This window comes from Myodes glareolus, chromosome 24 (genome assembly GCF_982192425.1).
Source record: "Myodes glareolus chromosome 24, mMyoGla1.1, whole genome shotgun sequence".
NCBI classification, from domain to species: Eukaryota; Metazoa; Chordata; class Mammalia; order Rodentia; family Cricetidae; genus Myodes; species Myodes glareolus.
In genome coordinates, this window is record NC_142049.1 from 31,858,339 (window position 1) to 31,880,323 (window position 21,985).

General features: G+C 41.6%; 1 protein-coding gene across 3 annotated transcripts in view; it reads right to left on the reverse strand.

The window, feature by feature from the left end:
* Positions 1 to 21,985, reverse strand: part of Mtmr10 (myotubularin related protein 10) — a 57,082-nt gene that overhangs the window by 21,184 nt on the left and 13,913 nt on the right. The window contains exons 6-12 of one of the 3 annotated variants that reach the window (XM_048434756.3): positions 14,370 to 14,460; positions 8,579 to 8,759; positions 5,037 to 5,124; positions 4,866 to 4,954; positions 3,274 to 3,404; positions 2,161 to 2,230; positions 1,363 to 1,433 (exon numbers count right to left, since the gene is read on the reverse strand). In XM_048434756.3, coding sequence (XP_048290713.2) covers positions 1,363 to 1,433; positions 2,161 to 2,230; positions 3,274 to 3,404; positions 4,866 to 4,954; positions 5,037 to 5,124; positions 8,579 to 8,759; positions 14,370 to 14,460 — 721 coding nt within the window. Of the gene's footprint in view, positions 1 to 1,362; positions 1,434 to 2,160; positions 2,231 to 3,273; positions 3,405 to 4,865; positions 4,955 to 5,036; positions 5,125 to 8,578; positions 8,760 to 12,144; positions 12,287 to 14,369; positions 14,461 to 21,985 lie in introns of those variants that run through there. The other 2 variants (XM_087901489.1, XM_087901490.1) reach the window with 2 other exon arrangements.

Sequence of the window (21,985 nt, forward strand, 5' to 3'; positions counted from 1 at the left end):
CTCAGTGAAAGTCCCCATATGGAAACAATCTAGTGTCCATCAACAGGTTAAATAGATAAACAATAAGATAAACTTTTAAAAATACACATGAAATTCATGAACATCATAAACGCTACGGTAAATGAAAGAAGCCATAGACAAATAACTACATACTGTGTGATTCCAATTATATAAACTATCTAGAAAAGGCTTATCTACACAGACAGAAAATAGTCTAGTAAGTTGGTGCTAAAACACACGCAGATCTCTGCAAGTTCAAGACTAGCCTGGTCTACAGAGCAAGTTCCAAGCCAACCAGGACTGCATAGTGAGACCCTGACTCCTGTCCCTATCCCCACCTCCCCACCAAAAAAATACACAACTGGGGTGATGAAAATTTTCTAACACTTGACTGGGGAACTGGGACGATGACTCAGTGGGCAAAGGTCTTGCTGTATAAACCCGATAATGTTTGGGTCCCTGGAACCTGAGTAAAAGCCTATAAAGTAGTACAAGCATCTATAATCCCCAGCACCCCTGCTGGGAGACAGTCAGAGCCAGGAGAGCCCAGAAGTCTGCAGGCCAGCTCGCCTCTCATACAGCTATGCACAAGAGGAGCACTGTCAAAGGTAAAAGGCAAGGGCCAGCACCTGGGGTTGTCCTCGGACCTTCACTTGGGTGACACTGTATATGTGTGACCAAAATCACAAACAATAAAGCTAAGCTTTCTACTTACTGAGTTATCAGTCTACTCACTGTGCATCACACTTCAACAAATGATTTAAAAATCACACTTTAGAAGTGTTAGTGAAACAGGCTCCGTACTTCTAAAGCCTTTTTGTGTGGGGAAACTGGGGCTCAAGCCCAATAGGATGAGAACACTCACTGTTAAAGAGGAGGGAAGGGAGACTACAGTTGGGATGGAAATCAATGAAAACATTTAATTAATTTTATAAAGGAGAAAATTATTGGCTATATGATCTGAATTCTTGATCTCAAATTATTTTTTATGTTCACAATTTAGTATGAGTCAGTAAGCATCTACACTAAATTTTCTGAATTAGAAAAAAATAGGAATTTTAGTAGCAAATTTAATAGATTAGAGAGGATTCCTTGGCCAAACTAGCACCAAATATCAATCCAGTTAGGGACAGACCCACCTCCTGGAAAAGACAAAGGATTTACTAAATGGGAGAGTTTGCCTTTCTATTCTCCAGCAGGTCTGTGCCAGAGCGACTGGCCAGCCACACTCTACAGTGTGCCTGCTGGTTCGGCAGTACTGCAGAAAAAACGCACAGCTAAGATGGACACTATTTACATTAGCATAAACAGCCAATGGCCACAGGGGGCTGCCCTGGTATTCTCAGGGAATATTCTAATTACCTTGCAGGACTACAGAGAGACGCTGGCTTTCTAGTATGTATACAAGTTCTGCTGAGTGTTGAAGAAAAGCCCTGAAAAGAAAGAGGGAAAACACTGTTAAATATCAACTGTCTACCATGTACAAGCCTTTGCCTGCCGAGACATCCTGCCCACCTGCATAAATAAATCTTAAGGGTTTACAATCACACTAAACCTATCATCCACTATACATACAAATATTTTCAACCTTTTGTGAATTTCTCTGCTTTAAGAGGAATGATTCTTTAGGGAATAATATCAGGGAAATTCATCAACCCTATATTTTAAAAAGAGGCTGGGACTGGAGAGATGTCTCAGTGGTTAAGAGCAGTGGCAGCTCTTCCAGAGGACCTGGGTTCAATTCCCAACACCCACAAGAAAGCTCACAACTGTCTATGGTTCCAGTTCCAGGGGATCCGACACCCTCACACAGACATGCAGGCAAAACATCAATGCATATAAAATAAAAATAAATAAACCAGAATTTTTTTTAAAAAAAGAGGTTGGTTTACATAATGTTCAGGAAACAAAACTCTAGGGTGAAGATGGAGTAGCACATGTCAGAAGCACAGAGTAGGGAAGATGGGGAGAAGGTGAACTGGAGTAGGTACTAAAGACATCTACAGATTATAGCAGTGTTTATTTTTTGCTTTGTATGTTGTGCTCCAGTTCGACAAGAAGTTACCCTGAGGAATGCTAGGTGAAGGGCACGTGGCTCTCTGTACTATCTTTTACTTCATGGGAGCTCATAATTATTTCAAAATAAAAAGTTAAACAAACCTGACATATTCTAACCACCGAGTACTTTCCAGTGAAGACAACCATTTCTCTTCAGTTTCTTCAAAGGGCTCTGCAACACACACAGAACACCATTAAGCTCTTTCAGATGGTTTCACATAATCTAAGAGTTAAGTGATATCCCACGCATATTTAATAATTAGCTCTGAGGAATCAGCACACATTTTCACTTCAATAAACACTTAGGAAGACACATTCTGATTGTTGTTTGTTTTTACAACAGTGTCTTGCCACAAAGCCCAGACTGGACTCAAAACTCTGGGTCCTCTTGTTCACTCTCTCAAATGCTGGGGTCACAGGTATGGGCCACTGCACCAAGATGACATGTTACAGTTCTATAAGAAAACAGAAGAAAGCCCTCCCCTAGGTCCTGTCTTCTACTTTCTGGCCTTTTCAAGGAAATCCTGGCAAGTACAGTTAACACTGTGTCCTGAGAGCTGATGACTCCTGGCTCCCCAGAAAGCGGTGCCTAGACTAAGGCCCACTCTACAGCATTCTGCTTCAGGTCCCATCCCTAACCACTTCTCTTCACCTTCACAGCTGCCAGAGTCAGCTCTGTGTGTGTATAGCCCTGGAGTCAAACACTGCCCTGCCCAGGGTGTACACAACCATTCAAGGCCCCGCTCTTGCTAAGCTCTCTGACACCAGCAATGCCAACTCATCATCCACGACCTGCCACAAAGCCAGTTCTCCCCGTGCTCAGAAGACACAGGGCTTCTCTCCAAGAGCCCACTCTACTCCAAAGATGCTATCCTAAGACATCCTGCCCAGAGCAGTGTGACCACCTACTCTACTTAAATTAAAACATGCGACATACTCTGAGCTGAGCCACTAACCTAAGCTTCTGCACTGAACTCTCAGGAATCCCTGTGTACAAGAAATGCTTCTTTAAGGCAGTCAGTATATTTCACGACTTGGGGAACATTTAGCAGGTTTGGTTTTTTTCTCCCCCAGACCAAAAGAGGTTTAGACTTAATTTCCTGAGGTTGGGTCTCTCCTTAGATGTACCAACTATATCTTTAAGGAACATCATTTTTCCCATAGAATTCTTTATTCCCACTCATTATATATGTGCACAAAATAAAATGTCGTTACCATTTACACACAGCTGCTTAAGTTTCACAAATGCTGCTTGTATTTCTTGGATATTGGGCAGGGTCTTATCCAGATCTGACTTGTAAACATCACTTCTTTGTGGATGACTTTTAGTTATCGCATTGCAAATCCTAGTGAAAACAAAATCCTTTAGAATCTGCTCATCCATTCAATACAGACCACATTCATTCAGAAGTAAGCTCACTATATGATGGTGTCACCCTATGGGGCCTAGTGAGGAAGACTGGCAGTAATTGAGCAGCCATCACATAAATCAAATGGAAAACTGAAGAAAACCCAGAGAATGCCTAAGAGTGAGGCCTCAGAACTCACTGATGATGAGGGCCAAGTTGGTGGGGTGCAGAGTATTCAGAAGGAGCATGAAGAAGGTGACCCAGGAGGAAGAGCCTGTGACATGTCTATCAGGACAGTGAAGGACAGTGAAAAGTCAGTCATTTGCAGGTGGCTAGAGCCCATGAATGCGACACAGAAAGAAAATGACAGCACTGATAACACACTAGGCCTGAAGCTAGGCAATATGTGGGTTTATAAGATGTCTGAAAAAAGAAGTGTCAAAATCACGAGGGGCTGCAGACAGAGAAAGGAAAGGAGGAGGAAAGCATCAGGCTGGGAAGTGTGGTGGCCATACCCTGGAGTTTGGCTTTAGATATAAAATTTAAAGGGTCTTGAAGATGTCCACATGGAAGGCGTCAGCTAGAGACAGTATTAATGTGTTGGTTACTAAAGCCATGATCTTCAGTGACCTCGTGTAGAAAGGAACATAGATCAGAAGACCTTCAGATGATGTTTAGAGAGAACAGGACAGGCCTGTGGACAGCACAGGGCCAGCAAGGACCAAGAGCATGGAGAACTGTGGTCAACTGTGATAACCCAGGTCAACTAAGAGTCTACGGCTATGGGTGCACCTGAGAGCAGCTTCCAACCAGTGATAGGGAGGTTAATTGTTTGTACAAATCCATTAAAACCATTTTCTGAACTATTCTGACTTCATAGACCTAAACAAGACACATGAAATGGAAAGAAGTTTGATTTATCCTAAAGTATGTCAAGTGGAAATGGCTGTACATTGAAAGTATGCTAAAGAAAGGTGTTTTATCAAACAAAGATGAATTTAGTATTGTTTAGGTGGAAGTCCTATGGCTGTCCATATATACCCAAAAAGGTTGGGATGTTAGGGATCTCCAGCTAGAGGCATCACTCTACGCGCTGATTTCACTCCTCCCATTCCAAATCCTGACTCTGAGAAAGCCTGCCAAAAGTCAGCCCCTCCCTGGGGCTGCTCAAGACCATGCCTACAGGCTACATGAGACCTGGTAGCCATATTTGCCATTTGATTTCCAAGGGTCACCCAGGAGTTGCTTTGCTCTGCTCAGATTAAACCTGTACTTATTAGTTCAACCTGATCTGACTTATTACATAGGCAGCAGCATAATTACCAGGGGATTTAAACTTTTCAAGTATATTCATTCTTTGCAAAATGGTAATCACTGCATAGAGTGTATGGTGATACCAACTATTTCCAAGTAGTAGGTCTATGATACCAAGTACACTGACCACCCTTCCCCCCTTACCTCTGGTCAATCTTCCTCTGCTGCAGCGCATCTTTGATGAGGGCCATTCGCACAAGAGCACTGCCGTTAGAGTGGCTCCAGCACCAGAACTAGGAGACAGGCAGAATCCTCATTTAACTGAACAGAAATAGTGGACATTAGCATTAGTAACATCCAACAGAAGTCACTTACTGGCATCCTTCTTCCAACAAAAGAATGAGAAAAGATCTTCAGGTCTTGGTCTGCTAATGAACTTGGCACGACAAAGTATTCTGGAAGGCTAATAGGAGAGAAAGAGGTCATGCATGAGTCGGGTGCTAACCATGTTCATGTTGCTCTACTCACAGTAGCTCAGCGTCAACTGAGAAAATGCCCCACCAGATTCGCCTGTTGATGATGTGGGAGTCCCCTCTGTGTGTTGCTTGTATTGGTTAATGAATAAAGAAACTGCCTTGGTCTGATAGGGCAGAACTTAGGTAGGTGAAGAAGACAGAACTGAATTCTGGGAGGAAGAAAGCAGAGTCAGGGAAGTGCCATGGATCCTCCGCCTGAGATAGATGTGCTTTGCTGGTAAGCTACTGTCACGTGGCCATACACAGATTAATAGAAATGGGTTAAATTAAGATGTAAGACTTAGCCAATAAGAAGCTAGAGCTAACAGGCCAAGCAGTGATTTAATTAATATTGTTTCTGTGTGGTTATTTCGGTGCTAAGCTATCCATGCAGCCAGGACGAACAAGCAGCCTCTCCTTACAACAGCCTGTGGGACATTTTCTTAACTGATCATTGATGTGGGAGGACCCACTCACTGTAGTTGGTGCCACTCCACAGATGGTAGTCCTGGGTGCTATAAGAAAGCAAACTGAGCAAGCCATGAGGAGCAAGACAATAAGCAACACACATCCATCCATGGTCTCTGGCTCCAGGTTCCTGCCCTATTTGAGTTCTTGCCCTGACTTTTTTCAGTGATGAACAGTGATGTGGAAGTGTAAGCAAAATAAATCCTTTCCTCCCAAGCTGCTTATGGTCATGGTGCTTTATCGCAGCAATAGTAACCCTAAGATACTGCCCATCCACCGACGACTAGTTAACTAAAATGTGATCCATATGCACAGTTGAATTATATTCAGCAGTAAAGGAAAATAAAATCATGACATTTTCAGAAAAATGATGGAGTGGAAATCATTCTGTTAAGCGACACAAGCCAGACTTAAACAGACCAATCCGACATGTCCTTTCATACATTGGACCTGGATTTAAATGTGTGAGAGGTGTATGTTTGTGACGGTCATAGAACTAGGAAGGGGAGCATGACGGGAAGAAAAGATCTGAAGGGACGGGAAAGAGGGAAAAGGTCATGGAGCACACCTGCCATGAAAGCAGGAGGGTTCTTGTAGGAAGAGACCATTAGAGGGGACAGAAGGAACAGGAGAGGAATGTGGGAGCTGGGGATGAACTGGAATGAAATATAAAGGCACATATGTAAGAAATTATGAAACCCATTATTTTCAAAATTAAGAACTTAATTTCAAAAAGTTGGAAGACAACTCAGTAGGTAACGTTTCTGCCACTGGAGCATGAGGACCCGAGTTTGACCCCAGAAGCCATGAACAAAGCTGACATGGTGGCACCTGCTTCCAATCCCTGGGCTGGGGAAGCAGAGACAAGTAGATTCCTGGAGCTCACAGGGCAGCCAGCCTAGCCTAAGCCACTGATACACTCTATGTCAAAATCAAATGGTATACGCGTGTGGGGAAGTGAAGTTCTCTGGCCTACACATGCACACATATACCCTACCACCACAACTAACTTTTTAAAAAGGAAAAAAAAAGTTCCATACTTAAAACACAATGATGTACTCTGAGAACCTCATAAATGTATGAAACATATTTATCTCCTCTTAATGTGTGCTCCACTTAGTTGGATAGCATCATGGGAGACACTAATAATCCCTCTCAGTGTATATGTATGATGTGGTCAATCTCATAAAATTAAAATTTGAACATGAGAAAAATACAGAACAATTAAGTATTTTCTAGAATGACTATTGCTCTTTAGGAAACACCGTCACTATGCATCCATGTCTTATAGGCTGTGGAAAAGACGGTAGGCAAACAAAACCAAAGCCTGTGTGGAGGTCTGAGTAAGAAGGGCGCTCATAAGCCCACATATGTGAAGGTTTCAAAAAGCCCACACTAGGGCCACTGTGCTCTCCCTGCCCAGATCAGAATGCAGCTCTCAGCTGCTGCCCTGGTGCCTGCCTGCGTGCCGTCACGCTCCCCATCATGGTGATAATGGATTAAGCCTGTGTAAGCAAGTCCCTAGTTAAATGCCTGCTCTGAGAAGAGCTGCCTTGGTTGTGGTGTCTCTTCAGGGCAGTAGCACAGTGCACGAGATAGCCTGTGAAGCTACAGAGAAGTTCACGGCCCTCCCTGTCTTCCTCCTCTACCCTCTTTCCTTTCCTTCACACAGCCCAGCAGGTAGACAAGGGCAGGCCTAGCCAGGCTGTACCACGTGCTTCTCAGAACATAAACTGGCACAAGCTGACTGGGAAGGTAAAATCCAAAGGGAAGCAGAAATGACATGATCTAAACTACCCTTCCCAGACCTATAACCCAAGAAGTTCCTTGGGACAACATGACAGCACAATTTGTCCCCAACAAAGCTGGTTATAGCCAATGGAGACTTCAATGGCGTCAAGGCGTTCTCAAAACTTCACCAATACTAAATGACATTAAACTACGAAACAAAAATTCCTGGCTACTTTTAAAGAGTTCTGGGACATCAGTTCACTATTCTAAAAAACTGTTGAGTAAAAGAAAGATTTTTACTTACCTATTTTTATATATACATATTTTATTTTTTAAAATATGAGCTATAGTTCATGATACTCAGAGCTGATGGGGAAAGTATGCTAGGAAGTAGAAAGATGGTAGAACTAGGACACAACCAACAGCAACATTAATGAAATAAACGGTCCAGGGAGCCATCCTCACACTCAGTGAAAACTATTCTGGGACACTGAAACCGAGATACAAAAAATGGAACTTTTCAGTAGACAGAGTATGCAGACAGCCCTCAGGTGTCAGTTGCTCAGCACACACACATACACATACACAGATACAGCCAGCTAGCCAGAGACTGAGAAATTACAAACATGACAAGCAAGCTAGAGACCAGATGGGATGCACAGAGGACAGCACCACCTGATGAAGCATTCTTGCAAAAACTCTGAGTCTGGGTTCAATTGCTCCTCAAGATGCAAAAGGGTATGTTAAAGGACAGGACAGAGATAAATCAGTAATACTTAGAATATGGAAAATTCCACAGACCAATAATGTGGCTTTGTCTGTAAATGCATAAGTATAACAGAGGAAGGACAAGAACATTGTACATTAAAAGGCCTATGTGACACATTACTCAAATTCAGTGTAAAATATTCTTGAATTTTAAATCAACTTTAAAAGAGAGTTGTAAGAAAACTGCAAACAAATACTCACTAGATTACGAATGATAAAAAAAGTACTGTCAACATCTTTTAAACGTTACGGATGGTGTTTATACTACAAAGTCTTTAACTTTAAAATAAAGTATCCTTTAAACCCTATTTAAAACAGGTATTAACCATTAACTGGCAAGCTTATCAATGTAAGTAGAGTTGGATTATTCTTCACAGAAGTCTTTTCCAGATGTATGTGTGCGCACGCATGTGCACATGTTAGAATAAGACTTACCATGTAGATATCATGTAACCCTCGTTGATAGAACAAACTCTCCACCCAGAAGCACCTGTCCTCTTGATCTCTCTGTCCCAGTCTGAGTAAGTTTCAAACAATGGCGTCCTCTGGCTGCTGCTACTGCCAACTCCGCTCCACACTCCTCCACCTCCTGAGGACACTCCATTAACTTTGCTGGCTATGGGAAAAGCAGTATTAATTTTGTTGAACTATCCCGTCTCAGCCAGCATTTGCTTGCTGTCTTCTGTTACATGCATACCCTGAGCTGTGGCTTCCTGCCTGTCATCTTTGCATCACAATCTCACCTGGTCCTGGCTGGCTCTTTCCTGCTGTACAGACACCTTTTCCTTTCCTATTCTCCTGCTTCATCTCCTCTCTGCTTGCAGATGAGCAGCCAACTTGATTCTGAAGACTTTCAAGCCGTCCCACTGATTGCTGATGCTGCTTTGCCACACACTGTTCTTTTTCTACTAGGCACTTCCTTATACAATGACCAATGCCTGCTGCCCACATTTTGTCTCCATTTACTCTCCTTATTTTTCAATTATCTCCCATTTCTACCAATTTATGGAAATTACCTGAGCCTCAACTTCCTCCCTGTTCTGAACCAAGGGGTAAACTGCCATCTGCTTACTCTCTCCACACTGGGGTAGGAAGTTCATGGATCCACCCAATAGTTTTCAAGTTCTCAGAATATTTTGTTTTTCTAGCAACATGTTCACATCTGTTCACTGGATGATTCTTGGCTCTGTATGGCTACTCAACTCAAAAAGCTGACAAAGCAGTTTGTGCGTCGCAAGAAGATCCAGCACTATCCTACATGGTGAGTCTGGAGGTAGGTCTAGACTTCACTTCCTTAGGAAGGAATGTTTCCAAAAAGAGATGACATAATCCCTTTTGGCCCAGTGTCTCACTGCCACAGGTTTAAGTGGCAGTTCCTAGGCCGACATTCCTTACCGGATACTGTACTACACCAAAACCAATGGCTTCATGACACTAGCTTCTTACCTCAATGAGTCTCCTTTTCTAAAGAAATCAAATTTAAATGGCTTCTTTGGGTCACACAGATTCCTCACATAACTGATTATTTACCATTGTTTCCAACTTTCTTTCTTTCCTGTAGCCATGCAAAATGCCTAATTACCACGTGAACATGCCACACCCCATTCTCAATGGTTAATTCTCAAAAGTTCATTATTAACTCTTGGCAGAAGACAGATGTTTCTGGAGAACTTACAATGAGAACAGAAAGGTGAGTTTCTATCTATTATTCTGAACGCTATAGCACAACAGTAGTGGGTGGGTACAGAAAGTATGAGCACAGAATGAATTATATACAATAAAGATGCAGAAAGGGTTGGGCAAGAAAGCTGTCTTGACTTGACAGCATTTGAATAGGGTCCTGAAGAGAGTGTCAGGCCGTTGGTAAGGAGGAGGTGGGCATGCTGAACAGAGAATGGGATGATGGTAAAGCATCGAGGAACCCATACAATTTAGCAGGAAAGCCAGACATGGTAGAAGAGCAGCTACAGATTACACAAGGCCTAGAATTTAGATCTGTGCTACTTGAGAATAGGACCACTAGCCAGCCACAGTGGCCATTTATATATAAACTAAAACAAAATTTAAATAAAAACTACTGTCAGTCATTAAGGTACATTAAGAGCAATTCAAGTGCTTAACAGTCACATGGAGCTGGTGGGTACCCCACGGGACAGTGCAGAAGAAGGGATACTTCCACCACTGAAGAACACTAGATCACCAAGGGTCTGGTGTGCTGTGTTAGGAATTCTGAACTTTACCCCTTACAAGGTTCTACTTTACACTCAGCCAGTGAGTCTGATTTTAACAGGATTTCACAAAAATTCTAATGCTAATTAGCTTATATCCTCACACCCCACTCCACTTCAGTACTTTCGCTATGGAACATAACACCTAGAAAGTGTGCTTTCTAGGTGACTCATCAATACAGTGTTCCAAAGCATTAAGCAACTCCTCATATTACTAATGCAAAGGAGGAAAAAAAATCTCATATGGTCAGTTCAGTAAGTACAGAAAAACTTTTGGTAGGGCTCAACCCATTTTTTGTTTGTTTGTTTGAAGACATCTTTTCCAATTTAATATAGAATATTTTTCTAGAACTTGCAACAAACAGCATTAACATTAAAGCTAAAGACAGAAATGGTGCCTTCTAGCTAGCACTGCTCCTCAGCACTGTACCACAGACTTTGGCCACTTAGCAGGACAGCCATCACAGAACACGGATATAAAGAATACACTCATTTGTGGGAGTTAGTTAGCACTTCAGCAGCAAATCCCCAGCTGAGTTCATATGTGGTCTTCGGAATTTCTGAAATCACGTGAGGATGCTCTACTATTTGAGATTATTTCTCTGAACTCCTTATGAATAGACAGATTTCCTGAACACAAAGCGAGACCGTTCTGGGTCGTATGCATGTGCGTTGTTTTGCAGGTTCCTTTCTCAGCAGCTGGGACTGACTACACTGCCATTAGCTCTGTGACTTCTTTGGAGGGAGTTCATTATGCAATGCATAACAGATAAGTAATCTGACTGCACAGACTGCAAATTCTAGTGTTTCCTAAAAAGCCCCAAAGGACTGCTCTAACCATGGACTGCTCAGAAGGATTGCAGCAGCAAGCTAGTCAAAGTGAGGCATCCTGGGAGACCTGGATTTCCTGATGGCTACCTGACAGGTTTTACACATAGCTCTTCCACAGACTAAAAGAACGGAGGCACTAGGCATTCTTGACCCGGCATTTTCTATAGTATTTTAGATATCTAGCCCTAGAATGTGACGCTATTTTAGTGCTTCTGTGTAACTGATTCCCCACTGGCACTCAGAACAAGCTCGTGTAACAGGAAAGATAGGAAGAATGGTCACTATGTGCAAAGGAAGCCTGCCACTGTGGTGGCACAGCGGGAACTAAAGTCACAAAGAAGGGTAAGAAAGGCAACCTCAAAATACTAAGGCTGCTCTTAGCAGAGACTCTGACCCTGTGAACCTGTGAGGAGCCAACATATTGTTTCTATGTGATTCTGCTGCTTTGGCAGCTACCATTCAGGAGAAAAGATTGGTCACATCGCTTATAGTCAGTCACACGGAGAACCCTAGAAGCACCCGAGCAATAAACTGACAATTCCTACATTGTTCCAAAGAGTTACAAACTATAAATTTTTTCAAATAAGCATTTAAAATGAATTCTATAATTTAAGGACTACATTACTAACGAGGATAAATTTAATAAAGTTGACTACAAATGTACATGTTTTAATGGGACAGCTTTGGATCACAGAAGTATTTTTAGTGTTTGTGAGCAGCAACTGCTCAAAGCCTGTGGTGCTGCACACCGCCCTGTACCTCAGGGTGCTTACTGCACTGTGGATGGCTACTGAGCCTTTCAGAAGTGGGTCTTACTCATCTGATGCTGGACATGAGAGAAAACCTCACAGTGCCTAAGACAGCAGGAGATCTTCTCCAGATAACTGAAGGGGACAGTCTCCAACTTCAGATCCTACTTGTGGAAACACCTTTGTCACCTACCTGCCTGAAAAGGGGCTTCTTTAATCCAGCCAGTGAGTCAAGGTGCCATCCAGAGGTTCAAGAGAGGGCAATGAGCATCCTTCACTCACAAATTAGTGAACTGTTACTGCAGTGTATGCAAGTTTCAGGCTCCTTTTGATCTTAGGGATGCACTTTATGCTTCTGTAACAGCACGGAAGGATATTAAAGGATGTTACCCTATGAGTAAAGCTTTGGCCAGAACTATGCTTATGAAGAATTTGCTGAAGGAGGAGGAGTTAGAAGGATGGATTATTAAAAAGTGCTCCTGAATATTTTATGTAATTATTAATCATCCAATTGCATCAGCCAGTTATAAGAAAATAAGAGGAACTGGTTTATGAGAAAACATGAAGTACTTCAAGTTTTATAGACTGGAGATGCCCACAAGAAAAGAAGGAGGTAGGATCCAAACAGTAACCCATGCAGGTGTCAGGTCACCAACTGTACAGTCGCTTGTACTTGGCGAGCCCAAGTCACTATGTTTTTGCAAAAGTCATTACTTAGTCACCAAATCATTGCTATTAGGAAAAAGCAGCATGAAGAAATAGACTGTACCACAGCAAACTGAAGGAGGCTTCCAAGACTGACTGGAAATGCTCATCCAAGCTGCTGTTCTGAAATGGTACCTCACTAATGAGCATGGTGATCACCGCAAGGATTTATGCTTTGTCTTCAGATAGGATGTGAATTACATAAAAGTATCAACTTCAAAAATAACTGTACTGCTCAAGACTAAATTATAGTTACTGTACATATGGATAAGAAAAATTAAGACACAAATAGTGTGTTATCCAATTTCTATGAAGTAGAAAATGAAAGCTGTTCTGAGACGTTACTTTCAAAGTCATGAAGATGTACTGAAAGCATCTGTGTCCCAGGCGCTAGTGCCACATTTATATGCAATGGCCATGGTGAACTGAAATGCACTCGTGTCATACGTTATGTAATTTACTACCTTATATTTTAAGGTAAGGCGTATGAAGGTTCAGTACAATTAGCAATCTATAGATTTTTAAAGATTTATTTATTTATTTCATGTGCATTGTTGTTTGGCCTGCACGCATGTGTGCAGGTATTGGATCCCCTGGAATTGAAGTTACAGACAGTTGTGAGTTGCCATGTGGGTGCTGGGAATTGAACCCAAGTCCTCTGGAAGAACAGCCAGTGCTCTTAACCTCTAAGCCACCTCTCCATAAGTATGCAATTTACTACCTTGTGTTTTAAGGTAAGAAGTATAGAAGTTCAGTACAATTAATAATCTATAAGCCCTAGAACAGTGGTTCTCCGCCTTCTTAATGCTGTGATTCTTTAATATAGTTTTTCATGTTGTGGTGACCCCCAACCATAAAACTATTTTCACTGTTACTTCATAACTATAATTTTGCTACTGTTATGAATCACAATGTAAATTTTTTGGAGATAGAGGTTTTGCCAAAGGGGTCACGACCCACAGGTTGAGAACCACTGCCCTAGCTGGGACAAATAGATCTTTCATTGACTTTTCTTCCTTGAACACTGGTGGAATGTGTACTTCTGACAGCTGTCATTGTATAGTCACTAACTAACCCATGAGGAGGCTAACAGGACATACATGGTCACTGTACTAGGAATTACATTATCTAGAACAGAGTACTTAAAACAGAATTACATAATCAAATCTAAGTTTTTTTTCTTGATGATGTCATAGCTAACATAGATATGTGGACTAAACTGTTTAATTACCACAAAATTGCCTAGAATATATCTATTTTTGACAAATGCTCATCTTTCCATTGGTCTTATTCAGAATAGAAAGTTGGTATTTTGAAAATCTTAACAAAATTCTCCAAAAGGTTTTAACCATTTCAGCTTTTATATAAAAATCACATTTTGCTAGAAATTTTGTGGTTTTCAACTATCTTTTGGTTTTCTGCCAGTTTTAAAATCCAAGTTACCAAATAAAAATAACAGGAGACATACTGAGCATAAAATAAAAACCAGTGCCTACAGGTAAAATAGGTGCTTTGACTCCTACAAGCTAGGGCTTATGGCTGCCTGGTCACTTCTCAAGAGACACCAACAAACAGTGGCTCTTCTAGGGCATGTTGTTTGTTTCCTAGCAGCTATGAAGCTGATAACCCTACACTCACTAAAAGTCTAACAAACATACAAATAAGATGGACACATGTAAAGTTAGTTACAATACTTAGTATTTTCATATTTACCTGAATTGTGGTATTTTTTCCCAACATATTCAAATGCAAAGAGTAGCTGGAGGTCTGTTGGCTGGGAATAATGAGCTATTGCAAGGCATACCTAGGAAAAATTCTACATTTAGAATTTGAATTTAACACACTTAGTTAAATGAAATGTACAATAAGGCTTTGGCCACTGGGAGAGTCATCCTGGGGCAATGACTACATACTATTTACATGTTTTTCTATTGACCTAGAATATGAAAGAACTATTTAAGGCCAAGTTATCTCATTCATTGTTCTGCCCCCCAAGACACTGTAAGCATTCAGTATGTATTTGCTGAGTTCAATTTTTAAGTGGAATAATTTTATCTGTAAATAAAACTTGAAAGCTAAAAAAGCATTCTCCAAAAAGATAGTAACAACATATCCACTCAACAACAACCAAACCCAAGTTTCAATTTTAGTGGATTTTAAAAATCTTCAGGGATTAAAAAAAAATTCTAACTCTAAACCACAATCATAAAAATTAAAATTAGGAGTATCTATATCTAGATAAGATAAAGAAGTACATTTTAAAAAGCATTCCAGTGAAATGGATAAGACTAGAAAAAACAATAAATCACGACCTGTGTTCTAGCTCTACTAAGCACTTGCTATGACCTGTGTAAATTGGTTCTTTTCTTATAGCCTTGGCCTTCTCATCTGTGAAATGACAGAAATGCCTGAGTTGTTTTAAGTATTAACAACTGAGCATGCCTAGCCTTCAAAAGAACTCCGTGTACAGAAGCACTACTATTCTCAAAGGGTACTGGATGGAAGGAAGGACAGTGTTCCATGCTTACAAGCCATGGATGAGACCTAGGAAGAAAACAGCCCTGACGTGAACAAAGAAGAAACAAGTCTAAGGCGTGTGTAGAGCAAGAAAGGAAGATGGTCTTTCTTAAAGTGGTTATATATGACTTAAAAGTGAAACACAAACCAGAATGATACACTTTTGACAATGAGCAAGCAAGAAAAATTTATTGTTAGCTCATTTCAAACCAGTGGTGTTTGGAGTAAGTTGATGCAAATTCCATTAATCATTAAGTATATATCCGCTTGTTGCTTAGACTGCATTTTAAAGCATCTTCCAGATAATAGCATTTCCTATCATAAAAAGTTAAAGCATAAACCAAGGAGACATAACTTACCACTAGATTTTAATGAAAGGAAAAACTTCCTAAAACTTTTATTGCCTTAATTTCTCAGTGCCTAACCACAGAAAATCCTGTAAGGGTCTCACTTACAATCTTTTATTTATTTATTTATTAAAAATTTCCATCTCATCCCCGCCTCACTTTTCCCTCCCCCTCCCTCTCCCCACCTCCCCCTCCCTCTCTAGTCTTAAGAGCAGTCAGGGTTCCCTGCCCCGTGGGAAGTTCAAGGTCCTCCCTCCTCCATACAGGTCTATAAAGGTGAGCATCCAAACAAATCAGGCTCCCACAAAGTCAGTCCATGCAACAGAATAAAAAACCCAGTGCCATTGTCCTTGGCTTCTCAGTCAGCCTTCATTGCCAGCCACGTTCCTTTTCCGCTTTGCAATTCCTGTTCTGTACCTCAGCCTGTGTGCTGTTCAGTGCTAACTGCCACCTCGACAGACCCTAGACTCACTGGAAGATGAGCCTCTGGACACGCCCTGACTAGGTTCATCTAAACTGGGGTAGAAGAACCATTCCCTAGGCAGGGGAGCCCAGATTGTGCAAGCAGAAAAGCAAACTTCTCTGTTCTTGTTACTGTGGTGTAATGTGACCTGGTGCTTGCTTCAGGCTCCTAGTCCAGAAATATGAGCTGTTCTCCCTTAAGTTGCTTTGGTCAGAGTACTTTATCACAACTGGAAGAGAAACAACAAGTCTTCCTTAAAGGACTTCTAGCAGCGAAGCTTCTCTATCTACACCTTCATAGGGTCTACACGGCCATGTTTACTTCATACACACATTTACAGCACTTCTTATGGCTGCCCTATTTTGTTATGCTGCTGCAACTACATCCTGAAGCCAGACATGTTTTATCGTACCTCTGTGGGCTTCCCTGAGTCCTAGATATCTACACTTAAGAACTGTCTTCTAAAATGTGGTTTTGGTTAGTTACTTGGCTGTCTTGGTGAGCTGCCGTGGTTTCCAAGTACTTGCACAGTCCTCCTCACTGACAACTCTTACTTTTCCAAGGTTCCCTTCGTCATCTATGGTCAGATGAAAGCATACCTGCATACATGTGTCTGACTGACTGCAGCCACATCCGCCATGCCCACTGCTCTCCCAGCCAGTCCTACTACATATGAGTCTTAGCAAACTTCCCTGGACGGAGACCAAGAAACTAAAGCTTTTGCATGCTGCAGCATCACCTATGACTTTCTGGACAGGCACTGTGTCTGGCAGTGACAGCACTAAGCATGTTAGCAGACAGATCAGTTAACAGTGTAATCATGAAAATGCTAACTAACATTATAACTAGTCTACTGCTTCTTCTAAGAAAATCAAAAAGCTGCATAGGCCTCTTGACAGAGAAGAAATTCACAGATCACTAATGATGGAATATGTTTATGAAGCAAAAGAGCACAAATCTCACATATAAAGCAAAACCCAACACAGCCTATTTCTAAAGCTCCTTTAAAAACCACACAGTGGTGCACTAGCTTCGAAGCAGGTATGTCAAGCAGCATGTACACTTAAAGACAATAAATAAGGCTGTGAAACTGAAATTTGGTTCAGTGCCTTCTATGACAGCTGCTTTCCTAAGGAAGGGTTTGTACTGCAAATTGAATTTGCTGTTCAGAAGCATGATTATACACACGCATAAGCTATTGTCTGGCACAGGCATATGTACACTTGCACATCTGGAGGAGAGTCATGTTGTTTCTGTGGAATACCCAAAGGAGAGAGAAAGCCAGATGTCTTTTGTCTTATACTTTCCCAACACACTGTTCTAAAAGACTGTGTCCTTGCTTCTTCTTGTAAGAGACTCTGAAAGTCTTTATAAGATCTCATTTGCATGTAAAATTATTCTTACTATACAGATATTCCCTAATTAATAATTTGTAAGGAAAAACCCATAGTCAATTAATCTTCTAATTGAAGCACAGCACAGGAGACATCAAATCTAAAGGATGATTAACCTCCAGCTTTACCAAATTTGCAAGTAAACCAAGTTCCCTACATTTCTGTGGCTTAATACCAAGGATGCATATCAAGTTTCAGGCAAAAATAACGGCCCAACGCAGGTGTACTCACATCTGCAATTCTACCAGTGTTTGGGAGACTGAGACAGGATTACCACTTTCAAGCCAGCCTGGGCTACATGATGAGATCCAGGCCAGCCAAGGCTACAAAGTGAGACTGATTCAAGGAAACTGAAACTAGAGCTAGTGCGGAAGATTAGTCCACACAATGCTTACTGCATAAACATAAAGCCCAGAGTTTGAGCTCCAGAACCACATCAAGTGGTGGAGGCAGGTGGTAGTGGACACCTTTGATCCCAGCACTAGGGAGGCAGAGGCAGGTGGATCTCTGATTTAGAGGTCAGCCTAGTCTACAGTGAGTTCCAGGATGACCAGGGCTATACCAAGAAACCTTATCTCAAACATGCGCGTGCGCACACATACACACACACACACACACACAGAGAGAGAGAGAGAGAGAGAGAGAGAGAGAGAGAGAGAGAGAGAGAGAGGGAGGGAGGGAGAGAGAGAGAGAGAGAGAGAGAGAGAGAGAGAGAGAGAGAGCTGGAGGCAGCAATATACACTTGTCATTCCAGAGGTGCAGGGCATAGACAGGCAGATCCTTGAGGCTCACTGGCTAGCTAGCCTCGCCTGCTACTTGGCAAGCTCCAAGCCAGTGAGACACCCTATCTCAAAAACAAGGTAGATAGCTCCTGAGGTTGAACTTTGGCCTATACAAGCACAGGTCAACATGGTTTTGATCTTTTGTTTTGATTTTTTTTTAAGTGTTTTACCATGAAGTTCAGATTGGCTTTGAATTCAGTATTCTGTCTCAGTCTCCCAAATGCTGAAATTACAGGTATGTACAACTATGTCTGGCTCTCCAACCTTTTTCTTTGTTTTGATTTTTAACTGTGTGTGTGCGTGTGTGTGCGCGCACGCGCGCGCCTAAAATGTCCAGAGACCAGAAGAGAGCATGAGATCTTCTGGAGCTGGAGTTGCAGGCAGTTAGGAGCTGCCTGATTTGGGTGCTTGGGACTGAATTCAGGTCCTCTCTAAGAGCAGAGGTACCTGTTAACTACTGAGCCATCTCTCCAGTCCTACTCTTTAATTAGGTGAACAACTTCATTTCTAACCGAAAATAAAATAGACATCAGATATTTTTTAATTTAATCACCATTCATCGATCTACCCATGCATTTTTAAAGTTATAAATCATTAAAAAATAATCTGAAAATATCTCAATTTATTTTTTATACCTCAGTTTTGAGCAAGGGCACATTAAAAAGAAATGGTGGCTCAAAGTTTCTATGAGGAAAATGTCCAATTCTACATCATTAAACTCCTTTCTAAGGATCCCTTATTTCTCACGACAGCACAAATGATACAGCTGCACAAACTAGCCTAATTAGTCATGGCACAATTGAAAGAAGAGTCAGACAGACAGTCTGGTTAGAACAACATTTAACAAGATGTGAACCAGCAAGCCAATCTAGTATTTTGAGAATTCCTATTTCAAACAAAAAAACAGAAATGCTTTCAGTGTTTTAAAAACAATCCATAGTTCATGAGACACAGAATTCCAAGCATATACCTGATCCTTTTCAAAGACCTTACAAAAACCAAAGCGTTTTCCATAGGAAACTTACATTAAAGATTCCAGGGAGAAATAAACTGAGCCTTCACTCCCCAACTGATGCTTACTGCACTCCGCTCTTAGGGACAGGGCCTCATTGTGTTGCTAATAGCAGCCTTGCACTCCTAGCTGAGCTCAGGTAATCCTCCTGCTTCACTGTCATTGGAAAGGTGGGGCCACACAGTCAGAATTGCAGGGTTCATTGTTTTTCAGAGGTGTAATTTCAGTTTGCAGCACAGGCTGACCTTGAACTCAAGATCTTCTGGTCCCAGTCTACCAAGTAACCAGGTCTACAGGTATATGTCATGGGGTCAGCTCCTACTGAATTGACACAAAAACCTGCACTTGACATTTAAAAGCCAGTAAGTTTTGCTAGCCATACACAACTCTATACGTAAAACATGTAAGTCAGCCGATGTCTTCTGTCTTATTCCCCTTATTCTCCTTTTCCCCGCCTCCTTCTCAGTCCCATACAGAAGACAAAGAGTACTTCTATGGGCCGCAGCCATACTTGGTTTGTAACACAGAGGCGTGGCTTTGATGCCCACCACGCTTTGCTGGGCTGGCGACCCCCCACTGGTGCTAGCACATCTGCAGTGCTGTCACTGTGATCATTCCCTCACACTCATCGGTCCCGGCTTCATCCTGACTAGACTTGCACTCTTTAGGGCAAGAAGCCACAGCCTGCCCTTCTTTCAATCTTGAAAATTTAGCACTCTGTGAAGGAGTTATCCAGTCACACCGTTCCTCACCCAGTGCTGGATAGCTTCATGTCAGTTTGACACAAGCTAACGTCATCTGAGAGGAGGGAACCTCAATTAAGAAAATGCCCCATGAGATCAGCTTGTAGACAAGCCTGTAAGATATTTTCTTAATTAGTGATCAGTGGGGGAGGGCCCAGTCCATTGTGGGTGGTGCCATTCCTGGGCCGTTGGTCCTGAGTTCTATAAGAAAGCAGGAAGAGTAAGGATGAGAAATAGCCAGTAAGCGGCACCCTTACACGGCTTCTGCACCAGCTCCTGCCTCCAGGTTCCTTCCCTCCTTGAGTTCCTGTCCGGACTTCCTTCAGTGATGGCACTATGAAATGGAAGTGCAAGCCAAATAACCTTTTTCTCCCCAGCTTGCTTTTGGTCATGGTATTTAATAGAAACCCTAACTAGGACACCCAAGAACGTGAGCAACTGAAAAATGAAAACTTCCTTACAGAATGCACATCAACAAGTACTCTAGAACAATCCAAATAATTATGACTTCCATTCACTGCATATGTCATCTGAAAAACATAGTAAGAGTGGGAAAGTTTAAATTTTCTGAAAGAAAATTTGGCCAACTCTAGAATTCTCAGGCAAAACACTATTAACTCAATGTCACAACCCTATGGCATCCCTGCTCTCAACACGCTGCACATCTAGGTGATAAAGTTTATAGTAGGTTCTAGCTTCTTTGGTAAATGACATTATGAGTATATATTTAAGTCTGAGAAAGTGACTTGGCTAAATATTTTACTTGCAGTGTTCGACCTAATCAGTCCTACAATCTTTCTACGTAAGAGGGGGCACACGGATGGAAAATGCCAAAATCACAAACAGCAGAATTCAACCACTGAACGAAGCCTTAAAGTTACCAAGCTGGGTGCTCATGCGATGGTTATGTCGGCTGCAGACAAAAGCATTAGCTCAGACACACTGCTGTCACTCTGCTGGCAGTCCCAGCAGCCATACGGTTTCTAGATGTCTATCTCATGCTTGCTTTTCAGAGGAGAAACTGCTGATTCTAGTTCTAATGGCAAATCTACCACCTCCTCACCAAAGGATATGAAAACAGTTAGCTGCCTTAAGATACTTCTGGCAACCTTAACTGGCAACAACAGGAGTTTTACTGCAGTCCACTAAGAAGGGAACACATGCATCCTTGGTAGGCTAGCGCTGTGTCAGTCCTGGTCCAGTAGGACACTGCTGCTCTGTTCCTGGTACGGGAGCCGGTTTTCTCCCAGGGGTTCTCATAGCTTTCTGCATCTTCTGCATCATATCAAACAGAGGGGTGCAGAGGCAAAGCTACAGCAAGGGACCAGAGAAATGGTTTCTGCTCTTGACTTTTACTCTGAGAGTAAATACTAAACATTCCCTAGAAGTCAATTAAAAAGTTGTGAGCTGCCTTTGCAGAATATAATTAATTCATTAAGGTTTCTTTAAACCACTAATAATCACTAGGCCCCTTCTACAACTACACATTTACCCAATTCTTGTGAGCCAGAGCCTAGCTTTCACTTTGTTCATGAAGTTCTGTGGTACTAAATTAAAAGCCTCACTAATAGAAATTATACTAGATCTCCAACTTTTCAACATTTTCTAACCAGGAAAGAAACTGGCTAGCACAGTCAGAAAGTAGAAAATATGCTTATTTCTATAACTGAAAAGGAGTCTTTAATATTATAGTAGTTGATAAAAAAAATACATGTTACTTTAAAGTAGCTATAAATTGATACAAGAAAATAGTTCCCTTAATGTTCTTGGCTTTCAGTGTACTTAAAGAGACAACTAATGATAACTTTCCCTAAAAACACTTGAGCAATTAAGAAATGTATGCAAGGCCAGGAGAGGCTTCCGCAGCTAAAGGAGCTTCCAGCCAATCCTCGGGCTAGAGTTTTATCCCTGGGATTCACATGGTAGAAAGAGGCCCAACTACAGAAACTGGGCCTCTTACCACCACATGTGCACATGAATAAACAATAACTAAAATAAAAATACTTGTATCTTAAAAAACAACTTTCACATAACTAAAAATAGTAAAATTGAATTGAGAATGGAATTGGGA